This window comes from Pholcus phalangioides, unplaced genomic scaffold (genome assembly GCF_987345545.1).
Source record: "Pholcus phalangioides strain wild (caught in Gottingen) unplaced genomic scaffold, Ppha-v1.0 ptg000004l_1, whole genome shotgun sequence".
NCBI classification, from domain to species: domain Eukaryota; kingdom Metazoa; phylum Arthropoda; class Arachnida; order Araneae; family Pholcidae; genus Pholcus; species Pholcus phalangioides.
The window spans coordinates 50,017,401-50,030,189 of NW_028301597.1; the positions used below are offsets into that span (position 1 = coordinate 50,017,401).

Below are 12,789 nucleotides of genomic sequence, written 5' to 3' on the forward strand. Positions count from 1 at the left end.
AGTAAGAAAGTCCAAGTGAAATTACGACGGAGATTGAAGTCTAATGTCATCCTCTTTTGACCATAAACACTAATGGATGAAGCATTAGCAGCAGAGAGCTTCATAGTGGTGTCGTTGTGATGGTGATGCTGGAAGGATGGAAACATCGGATCCAGTGTCAATCAGGAATAGAATTTTTGAATTTCTGTCCATGGCAAAAAGGCGACGAGGTGCCTGTGGCAAGGAGCATGTTGCAATTACTCCTCGCCCGACTCGTTTTTTTTAAACTTGCACAGTGACACATACTTTTTGCCGTTGTTGCCGAATTTGTTGTGATACCAGCAGAAGTTTTCCGGTCGTGGATGCGGACTGCGCGCACGTGAGGTACGTTGACGAGAGTTGCTACGCGAACGCAGGACGTTTTCCAACTCGCAGCGTAACTGAGCCACTTCGTCCCAAAGTTACGCGACGGAATCCGGCTGTTGTGGTTTCTCAACTGCGTTCACATGCTAAAGGTTCACTTCGTGAATTTTGTCAGCGAGTTGAGCAGCTTTCTCGAGAACGAGTGGAGTGACAGCAGTGAGAATGGACTGTGTTGATGCCGGTAGGTGCTGGAGAAAAAGCTCTATCAGCAATTCGTCAGAGACGGCATGTGTTTCTGCTCGCCGTCGCAATTTGCAGAAAATGTCGGATGGTTTCCGATCTCCCAATGACCCGCATGTTAAGAGCTTTCGAATTTGAGTAGACGACGACTCGCTCGACCGTTTAATCAGTTCCGATTTCAGCCTTTCGTACGGATCCGTTGTTGGCGGATTAACGAGAATGTCCCGGACAAGAGCTGCACTTTCCAGAGGCAGATGCGCAACAATATAGTTGTACTTTGTGACAGATTCGGTTATGGGTTTTGGAACAGAGAGAGCGAAAGTACTTTCATGCATTATGTACCACTACGCTGGATCATGGTGATTGAAAAGTAGTATCTCAACGGCACTTACTTCTGCCATGCTGAAAATGCAGGAAAAGTGATGTCCCGAAAAGTCGAGTTCCGGAAAGTGAAAGTTCACTCGCGAGAAACGCCCGTAGATTGCTTCGTGCCGCAATGAAGAAACTGGAACTTGTTTGAAGTCCGCGTGCACCATTCTTTGGGTATGGGGTTGCATGATTTGTATAAAATGAAGGATTTGGGATGATTAATTAATTTCTTAAAATAATAATTTATTTACAACAGAAACATGATAAATCTACGGGAGCGACATGTTACTCCCTTGATGGTTTGGTCGCCTACCTCGCGATTTTCCGCATGACAATAGGATGGCGTCGGCTTTACAAGTGCCGCTATCTGTGAGATAAAATACAAATCGAATCTCACCACAAACGCTTTATTTTTGGAGCTTAGTGGTCTAGCACGCTCTCTCTCATCAGGGATGTGAGAAGATGTGAGATCGATCCCCAGCAGAGGCAGTTGAATTTTCTTTAATGAATTCATCTTCGCATCAACAAAGGTCTCAAAACAGTACTTGCTAGAGTTGTGAATAAACATGTGATGCAGTCATACTTTGGATTCCAAGTAATTTTGGTTACGAGTGCTTGATAAATGAAGCAAAAAAAATTTAAGGAATTTTGCTAATTTAGCAAATTATCAATGAACATCTCATTAAGATGAGCAAAAATTTTAAAAAAATTTAAACATTTATTAATTTTGCTTTTTTCTCCCCTTTTAGATCCAAGTTAAAGCAAGATAATGCAAGTGACTGTGAAAACTTTAGATTCACAGAATAACACTTTCGATGTTCCTGAAGAAGTAAGTTTTAAAGAAAATTGTTTCACTTATTTTAAAACATGTAAAGAACAAAGCTTGACAAATCCCAGGTACTAGGTTGCCATGGTGACTAGAAAATTTGTATCGTCACTTAAAACCTTCTATATTTATGATCTGTAAATTGGAATCTAAGGATGAGACACAATTTCCTAGTTTCATTCCAGTACGTCTTATAATCGTTTTAACCTTTCATGATCTGTTAACACTGGTATTTCATTGTTACAACGACCCCTCATAACAATAGGAATTCTCCATGATAGAATTTTGCTTCTTAGCAGAATTTGTAAGTTTTTTTTTTTTTTTTTAACTGAGCACAACTCAGGTCTATCGCCATAGGCAATTTACTACCTAGTGAGTTGTGCCGGAATTGTAAGTGTGTGTACCTAACAGTCTGAGTGCGTATCTAGTGTTGTGTATGATTTTTCAGTGCTGCCATCTATATCTCAGAAGTGAAGTGAGTGATGTGTAGTGACTGAATATTTGTACTGTTTGTAGGCCTGTTGCTCTCTGTGGCAAGACTTTTTAACGGGGAGATCGGCTCGCATTTGCGCCTCGAAGTTGGGAACCACAGAAAACCAACTTCACCCGACCACCACTGTGGCGACGGTGGGGCTCGAACCCTGGTCCCCGTGATGCGAGTCCGTCACTATGACCACTCAACCACCACAGAGGCTGAATTCGTAAGCTGTACAAAAACTGGAAAGGGGGAAACTTCCAGAGGGCAGGCCTTCCTCAATGCGGAGGAGGTGCTATAAAGTATAAACCAGGGGTGGCCAAACCGCAGCATGCGTGTCACAATTGTCACGCCACGATATGAGGCGTGACACTCGAGCACTTTTCAAAAATTAGTGAAATTCTATTCCCTTTTTTTGAATGAAGAAATATAAAAATATGAATGTAAATTCGAAAGTTGATGTTGGCGCCTAATTTTTTCATGTGTGGTAACTGAATTGAGGCTTGGGGACAGCACAAAATTATTGGTAATTATGTCAACGTATCTTCTAGCATGGGAAAGGTTCCCGAGGTCTCAGGCAAGTAAAAAAAAAAAAAAAAAAAAATTCATATTTTGGACCCGTTTTGTTGGGAAAAATGTTTGGTCGCCTTAAAATTTTGCTGGTGCCTAATTTTTTTCAAATATATTTTTTGACTTGTCAAACCCTGGCATATGGTAAAAATCTATCATGGTATGTATTGAGTGAAGCACCCTATTGTCTTCGCAGATGACAGATTCCATCCTTGATAAAAAAAATTAAAAATTATTGCATTTAAACCAATCTTCGTCCACACTGTCGTGTACTACCATTGATCACTGGGTGAATGCTGAAACCTTTATTGACATATAGGAGTCTGAATGACTTTGACATCAAAAATTGCATATCAAATTTCTCATCAGAATCAACCCTAATCATCAAACATGCCTCGAATTAGCCTCATTTGAATACTTCTAATAGAATATGAAGTGATTACACTTGATATATTTTCATTCTTTTATTAGATTTTGATATCAAGACCCATCTTTCTTCTAGGGAAAATTCAATTGTGTGTTTGTATGAAATTTGAAATGTATACAGAGTGCATAGCTAACACTTCATACCACATTTTGCTGGCAAACAGTTGATCTTAGAGGCATACTTCCAATCAAAAAAGTGAGGGTAAACATGTTTTTCACCCTCGTTTATCTTGTTTTCCAAACTTCTCTCCATTTATTTAATTGAAATATCTTGAGATATTGCACTTAGAAACATTGTATTTTTTCTCCCCTCAGTAGAGACAGGTGAACAACTTTCTAATTGAGCTTCGGAGCACAGGGTGTCCATATGAAAAATTTTTATTTTAATAACCATACAACCCTTTGCAACACGAATGATGTATCTGAGTTTGGATTACTTTTTTTCCAATTGGAAGTATCCCTCTGGGATCATTGGTTCGACAGTAATTTTTTTTCGCAGCGAGAAGTTAGCTATGCACCTTGTATAGGTGTATCTTTTTGGATGCCTTTGGAATTTTTGTTTCATTCTGTATGAAACAATTTCCACAAAAGGCGAATAGTAATGTGTTAATTGACTTGAAGTCAAATAACTGTTCCCGAGGGTTTTAGGAGAGACTTCGGAGTTCAGAAGTTTTTCAAAGGTGCCTCAGGACATTTTAATGTAGCCCTGTAATTTTTTTTCAATTTTTTTTCAGTTTAATTAAAGAAGTACATTTACTTCTTTAATTAAACTTCTTACACTAACTTGTAAATCTAACATTTTTGTTAAATAAGTTCATGTTTGATGTGTATGAACTTAATTAAATTTTTTAGGTATACAGCTATTTTTATCCTTCAATTTGATAATTCTGATTCGTTAAAGATGTGTAGATTGGTTAGAGAAGTATATTCTGTAAAAGGACTACTATTCTAAATAAATTTTTAATCTGTTATTCAAAAAAGTTTAATAGATTAATTACATTTTAATCAAATATTTTTGCAACTAAATAATAGATGCTATAAAAATATAATTTATTCATTTCACTCATGTATTCGGTAGATGTACACAAATATCGGAATAGGTTAAAAAATTGAGCATACCCACTTCAAGCAATTTAATATGCTGAAAATAATTACCCAAACCTGTAATTTCTTTACTTAGATCTTTTAGTTTTTTTTTAATCGGAATCGGTTATTTTTGGTTATTATCCAATAATTTTGGAACTACTTTTGATATTATACTGTTGCTTGTTTTCCTAGAAACTCCTCTCGCAAAGTACTTGTGTGGAGATGAGATGATGCTTCCAAGAATGCTAAAAACTACTATTCATAATGGAGACAATAAATTTTGGTCGTCTTTTAAAACTCGTTCGATATAGAATTTTCAAATCAACATCAACACTCCCATCAAACTCGATTTTAAACTGAAATCATCAGTTTTCATTGAATCTAGTTTTATCAAAATATTGATTCAAATATTTTTAAATATAGACGGCTTTTATATAAAAGGAACCAAGTGCCATTTTTTACATTTTTGAGATATGCAAACATCTAAACTATTGATAGAGGTGGGATTTTTTATGTAAATAGAACCAAATGACTTATAGGCTGTGATGCCGTCTGTGTGAACTTGAACCAACTACCAAACTGAAAAGATAACTGAATCAAAGATATATTTAAATACCTTTTTCTCAGTTTTGATTTAATGGTGCTTGGTTCCTTTTATATAAAAGCTGTCCATATGGTCACTTATCCCAGATGTTCTGTATTGAACATGATTTTTATGACATCTAATCGGTTTTTCAAAAAAATTGAGTTAATTCACAAACTTTTATTAAAAATTTTAATCAAATTGATTGAGTTACTTAGCTCAATTAAAATTTTTAACTGCTATTAACAATTGATCAATTAACTAATCAGATTAATCGGACCAGCCCTATTTGTAATTTATATTATAATATTCTTTATAAATAATTGAGAATATTCTCATCGAGGGGCACGGTAGCTCAGGTAGATAAGATACTTGCCTGAAGTACCAGAGGATGTTTGAAAGTGTCACGAGTTTGATACCTGGTTTGTCCATGTCAGAAAACTTTCCTGACACGAGTACAACAAAAGCGGCAACATTACCACGGAAAAAATTGCTACTGCTGGGAGTCCCCGATCGAGGGGTCAGCACACCAACCTCTTGATGGATATAAAAAACAAGCCTGCCTTTCGGAATTGGCAATAAATTGTAGGTCCCGGTCTAATTAGCCCTTGTGTGCAGAAAATGACTGTGGTGCGACAGAAATTATCAATGATGAATATTCTCATCGAGTACAATAGGTGAGAATATTCTCTAGTTATTTTTATAGATGTAAAAATCTTGGTAACAATCTTTTTAAAGATACCTAAGAATATTGAAGTTACAATAAATAACTTCACCTTATTTTTACTATAATATGTTATTCTATGAATAATTAAAATATATATATTAGCAAATAATGGTAAATTGATTATATTTGCTTTTGGGAAAGAAGGGAAGCTGTATTTTGTTATTTTCCTGCAAACAAATGTAACTATACAAAAATATCCCCATTCTCAGAGGATACAGAACTATTCAAAATGACTAATTATTCACAATAGCTTGAAAATGAATAGAGTAAAGGAAAGGCAACCACAGAAAGGCAAATGGTGAGAAAAACCTTGGATCTTTGGCATGTTTGTACATAATAAATTAGCTAACTTGGTACCTCAAAGTGCCGCTATGGTGGTCGAGTGGTCATAGTGACGGACTCGCTTCGCGAGAACCTGGGTTCGAATCCCACCGTCGCCAGTGGTGGTCGGCTGAAGTTGGTTTTCTGTGGTTCCCAACTTCAAGGTGCAAATGCGAGCCGATCTCTTTTTTAAAAAGTCTCACCACAGAGAGCGACAGACCTACAAACAGTACAAATGTAATTCAATCATAACACATCACTCACTTCCTTTCTGAAATATTGTTTGCAGCACTGAAAAATCAAACACAACACTACATATGCACTAAGACTGTTAGGTACACAGCTCTCCGAGACCGTCCATCCCTTTGGGAAAGAGCGCAAACCATCCCAAGATGGTCTCTCTGGGCGGTCATCGGTCATGTCTGTCACCTCAAAGTACCATCAGTAGATAAGAGGTTAAGCAAAGACGTGCATGAAATGAAATTTATTCACCCTTTGGGGGAATTCTTGTAAAACTACCCAAATACCCAGAAAAATTGGACTTTCTGGAAAGACAAATGCTATAAAAACTCTGCAAAAAATATTGATGCTGTTATGTGGTAGAAAAGAATATGAATGAGTTTGACAGAGATTACATTCTAAAATTGCAAGAGTTTTCAGAACCTCATACATACAGTATAAAGGAATTGCCAATAGAAAGAAGAAAATTAAAGTTATATTAAACTTTAAAGCAATAAAATGAAAATGACGTGTATGAATCGAACAACTTGCAAAGAAATGTGAGTAATAAAAAATTTGAGTGTGTTGATTGAGTTTATTGAAGTAAATGACACAGTTCTCTATCTTTTTTAGAATGGAAGTGATCATAAGAATGGCTCTTCTTTGTCAATCAACTTTTTTTTTTATTTTTGTGTTTTGACTTATTTCTGAAAATTTACTTAATTTTAAAAAGGAATTTTTTTAATCTTCAAAGGTTTCCGAAATTCTTTATAACAAAAACTAAGACAAAAGAATATTCTCTATTATTTTATTCTCTAATTTTTACATCCAGGAGAATGTTCTCACGTCACATCTCTATGATTGGTGGTTTTTTTTTTTCATTTATATGATATGTCTGCTATAAGAATTAGGTTAAATTTTTAGAGAAGTTGGTAAAGAATATTACTTCAGTTTTTGTTCCCATGCGTTTTTTTAAGTATTTTAATTATCAGTATGCAATATATATATATAGAGAGAGAGAGAAAGATGTCCTCTACACCAGTGGTTCTCAACCTTTGGAAGAGCCGGTCATAAACATGACTAATGGGGAAAAATATAATGAATCATTCACAGCCTGATTTGACTGATGTTGCGGCCAGGCAGTTGAGAAACATTGCTCTACACTTATTAATACAAGATATATGGAAAACTGGCCACGTGGAGATTCTGATTTTTTGGAAAGAAAAATTCATCTCTACCTGCAAAGGAATTCCAACCCCAGTCTCCCATATGCCAGACGAATGCTCTACCACTAAGCTATAAAAACAGATAGAATATTCCCGTTTAGAGCTTATTTGTTTTCATACTTTAGTGGTAGAGTACTTTCCCAGCATACGGGAGACCAGGGTTCTAGACCAGTGTAGGCCGAGATGAATTTTTCTTTTCAAAAAATCAGCATCTTTACATATAGCCAGTTTTTTGTACTTCTTAATTATCAATAGTAATGCCAATTGCCAGTAATTGTGTCACAGTGCCCGAGTGGCATGGTGGTATGATGCTCGTCTACCATTGTGAAGGTTGTTGTCAGGGTCCCAGGTTTGAACCCAAGGGAGGATATAGATAAGATATTTTCCCTAACGAACTCGAGGCAATCACTGATAGACAGCGCCTTCGCTTCCAACCCATCTCACTAATGGCAGTAAATTACAATATAGCGATATGGCCAGAGTTAGTGTTTGGTGAAGTAGTAATTGTGTCATGCTGAAAGAAAAGTAATAAATATTAATGGATGTGTATATTTTAAATGTTTGGAAGGTAAAAAAAAAATTTATTTCCTGGTCATTTTATGAAAATATATGTTTCATGTTGTAGATATTGCATCGTCTATTTTATTTTTCCCTTATAGAGTACAGTCAAAGAATTTAAAGTGCAGATTGCTCCAAAAGTGGTAAATAGAATGCTTATACATATAGTATATTGATTTATTTCAATTTTACATATTGAATTGGTTTTTTTTTTAATTGCTCAAGTACAATTTATCGCAATAAACTTGTTTTGAACCATGCTCACAAAAGAATAAAAACGTCATATATATTGTGAAATAAGTGTTGAAATCTACATAACAGAACCAAAGATAATTGTATAAACAATATACATTCATAATTATCAATTATAGTTATTTGACTTGTTCCCCGGTATAGATTTTTGAACTATTTGTATTGGGAAAAAAAAAATAGAATTCAGTGATACAATTAAACATTTTGTAACCAGTTTTGTGTAAAACATATAGTGAAAACAATTCTCTCAGTCCACTTTGATCACCTATCTACTATGGGAGCAGTATAAGTAATACTATGGAAGAGTAGATAAACTTTACCCAAGAATATTAAAAAGTCACCCACCCGTAACGCAAATACACAAAAAATACAAAAACTTATAATGCATTTCGACACACAATGGATGTCTTCAGAGGAAAAAATATTTAACCTTATGCAAAAGAGAGGGGGTCGGAAAATCTGCTACAATATCTGGCCGTTTGCTACATTTTGTTATAAAACACCAAAATTCTTCAATTCTGCGTCATCTTGTGCCAAAAACAAAATTTTCTATTAAAAAACTTTGAAGTTGCATCACAATAGAAGCTAACTTTTCGATAACATTTGTCCTCCCCGTAATTTGATTTCTTGGGGCCAAACACAAATAGAATTATTTTTAGGACCCCATCTCCAGGATTTAGCATTCAGGCTTCTGACAATGTATAAAATAGGAGCAGACTATGCAAATTGCCGCTCATCTGCAAGAATGATGGAAAAAAACATTCAATCACTTTTTCCAGCTTTTTTTTTACGAAAAAAAAGTTTATTACTTTTATTTATGCATTCCTTACATTAATTATTTTTTAAATTACATCAATTTTCCATGACTGACTGTATTTGACGAAACATTCATGCACCCTGTAACAGAATGGAAAAGTTCACGAAAGAACATATTATTACACTGGAAAAACAGTAATGAGGAATCTGTCTTCACCATCAGGAATTGTGACGCAAAAGCTGTCGATAAATTCAAGGTGTGTACGATCATGGAAAAGTGACGAAATGAGAAAAGGGTTAGGAAATAAATGAAAAATAGGAAGTGAAAACAGATGTACTCTGGTTGAATTTTTTGTGAAAATAGAATCATTTTCTGTTAAATTTCTAAGTTTAATCGTAGAACAATTTCTATAGTTTTTAATTTCTTAAGTTAAAAATAATTTAAGTCTATCGCGGTTTTTTTTTTTTAATTGCATTGTTGTGCAATGAGCCTTCAGCTGACTGGAAATGTTTTTCTGTAAAAATTCCCATGATAGTGTTTTCTACACTTTCCGTAAATTCTTCCTGATTTTTCTGCAGTGACAATGATGGTTCGGAGGCGTAGGTTACAAGTTTCTGCAAATTTCGCCTTGGGGCTTCCTTGTATATAAGTACAAGGAAGCCCCTACTAATAGTACTCCGTACTATGGTCGCATCCACTAATCATCCTTTCTACAGATGTAGAAATTGAATTTGGAACAGTCAGGACTGTGCTCTGACAAGGGTTATAAATGATTTGTTGCAGGAATAATTTTTGTCTTCCCCCCCCCCCCCCAAGGAATTGGGGGGGGGGGGGTCACAGTTTATTATGTGACCAAATATTATTTGATGTAAGCCAAATTTTTTTTCTTGAATTTTTTTTATTTGTTTTTTTCTGATAAATTTTTTTTATAAAGATGTTTCGAACATTAATAAACCTTGTTTAAATTTCTTCAAGTTAAATTTTTGGTTAAAATTTCTCATAAATGGTTGTCGAATCTGAATTTCTTAAGTATTGTCTCGAACTCATTATGCAATTAAGTTCACCAAAATATGCATATTAAATTAAAATGCTGACACAATGTTTATATAATAAAGTGTGCTAGTGTTTTTTTAATTATTTTGACTCATAGAATTCATTGTTTTGTTTAGGGAATTGATGCTGACAAACAAAGACTTATATTTTGTGGAAGAGTTTTGCAGGATGACAAGAAGCTGACTGAATATGGTAAGCATTTTTATAGTTATCAATAGTTTAATGAGGTGAGTTAATGTTCGAGTTTAAAACATGAGCTCTGATTAACATTATAAATATAATGATTTCTTCAAATTATTGCAAGACGTTACCGTAATGCGTGGAGAGAAATTGAACAAACTGATTCATTTTAACAATGTCAGCATTTAATACCACTAAACCATAAATGCAACTCATAAACATTTCTTTGGGAAATTACAAATTTATGTATGCTTGAAAGTGTTATGTGAGTGTGGGCCTCCTCGCACATGGGGTTGTACGATGGTGTGAGCACTCGGATTTAACTTGTATTTTTAAAAGAAATGTTCCCTGATGCAGTACAGCCCCTAATCTCCCTCAACTGGAATGCTTTTATTATAAATATAGGTCACACACATGCGTGCATAGGGAGGATATAGTGAAAACTCCATAGCTCCTCCAAGATAAAGTTATATTTTTCTCTCGGTACAGTAACATAGCCTGCTGTTATCAAAATAAAGCTTCATCTTATAGAACTATCGCTCGCAGAAAATAATGGATATTTACTACATGAATTTGACTTACCTCTAGGTAATCACTCGCTCATCAGGGCTCATACATTCCTTAAATTGTGATGTCTCTAATGCAGGTATGTCAGAAGTTAATTTATTACACAGCCCAGGGCTTCGTGAAAATGAAAACTTGGTCAAATATTCAAGAGTGGGTATATGAATTTGTAGATAGGTTTCTAGTTAAAGGGGGGGGAGGTCAGAAAAATCAATTTGCCCAGGGTCCACAATGCTCTTAAGATGGCTCTGCGCCGAAACAAATAGTCTACAGCAGCATTTCTCAACTTATGGTCGGCGGTGACAATAGCATAGGTGGTCCGTTGGCAGACTTGATCAAATTATTCGCCCGTTGTAATTGATATCAGTAATATCCATACAGGTTCAAATAAAATCATACCTTCATACTTAGGTTCACCATACATCATCAAAGAGAATGCAGAAAATTGTGATCTTAAATATGGGATAGCATTAAATATTTTGCCGGAAAGTGCAATTTATTCTTTTAAATGTGATTTGCTGATTACTGCTAAAATTACTGAATTGTGTGGGAATAAAGGACTGCTACAAATTGCAGTTAACAAAAATGTACAGTATTTCACGAAAAAAATATTCAAATGATCATATTCAATAGTGGTATTTCATTTTAAAAAATATGGGAAATTGCCAGATGTCATCAAAATTATGGAAGAAAACCTTAAACCTTACAAATAATGTGAGATGAATATAATTTTTGCCATAATTATAATTTAATTTGTACTTTTTGAAAACGCTGCATATTATGACTTTAGTAATTATTGCAAATTAAAATAAGTAGTTATCATTGAAAAAAACAGGACAAATGTTTAAAAAATATGTCTCCTTTAATACGGGATTCGAGTGGTCTGTCATATTTCAGACAGGTTGGGAAACATTGGTCTACAGTGAATAGTCTATCTTTTTAATATATGGATGTACCTATGATTTCTTTCTACTTCGTTTTTTATAGGGAAGATAATAGTGTAGGATAACAGTTATTGATAGTTTAACTTAATTGCTGTTATAGAATCATTATTTGATTATATTTTTTTTTACATCCCAGTTTATGAGGTATAGGAAAATAAGAAGGTAAACATTGTGTTGTTTTTACTCATTTTCCTGAGCTTTGAGATTTTTTTAGTAGCATTGTGTGAGGGAGAAAGGGCATCTCACGAATCTCAAGTTGAAGCTACTCGGGTTCGATTTGATTATCCCAGTGTGAGGAGGCCCTTAATGTGTATCCCCAACATATTTATGATGTCAGTTATGTATATTTCTTATTTGAGCACATAAACAGCTGTACATTCATCTAAATAAAAAGAAATAAGACATACAGCTGCATGTACACAATTTATACATACCATGTTTTTTTGGCATCATCACTTATGATCAGCTCAGTTCAGATCATTATAATTCTGATGCGTTTAATTTTATTTTCCCATGAATGCATCTTCAGGACTAAAATTTTATGTAAGAACTATAAAATGCCAATTTATTGGTACTTTTATGAACAGTTGCTTGAGACAAGTTATATGTATTTATCTGAAGTGTGCACATGCACACCACACTGTAATCAAATAAAAATTCATAATTAAAAAAATTTTCGATTTAAAGTGTAAATGCTGACTAAAAATATAATTAGCTCTAACATCTAGAAATTAGTTGTAAAAATACATGTGTAATTTACAGATGTAGATGGAAAAGTCATCCATTTGGTTCAGAGGCCACCACCTCAGTCTCAATCTGCTCAGGGTAACAGTTCATCGAGTGCTACTTCGAATGCTGCTGGTGGTTCCCTGCCAACTGGAACAACTAGACAGGCTACATTGAGAGATGGCAGTAGTTTTCTGCTTGGAGCTTTTAGCATCCCACAAGATGTCATAGATCCTGCCCATGTTCAGGTATTTACTGTACCCTCTTTTCTCTAATTCAATTATTGATTTTTGTCAATTATATATTTTTTTTCTTTATTTACTCATTTGAATATAATAAAATTAA

The 12,789-nt window shown here is 34.6% G+C and overlaps 1 protein-coding gene across 3 annotated transcripts in view; it reads left to right on the plus strand.

The window, feature by feature from the left end:
- LOC149087795 (large proline-rich protein bag6) overlaps positions 1-12,789 on the plus strand; it is a 96,606-nt gene that overhangs the window by 12,679 nt on the left and 71,138 nt on the right. For all 3 annotated transcript variants that reach the window (XM_089231709.1, XM_089231710.1, XM_089231711.1), the window contains exons 2-5: positions 1,701-1,780; positions 8,070-8,111; positions 10,147-10,222; positions 12,481-12,692. In XM_089231709.1, the coding sequence (XP_089087835.1) occupies positions 1,721-1,780; positions 8,070-8,111; positions 10,147-10,222; positions 12,481-12,692 (390 nt within the window). In that variant the 5' untranslated portion in view covers positions 1,701-1,720. The remainder of the gene's footprint in view (positions 1-1,700; positions 1,781-8,069; positions 8,112-10,146; positions 10,223-12,480; positions 12,693-12,789) is intronic.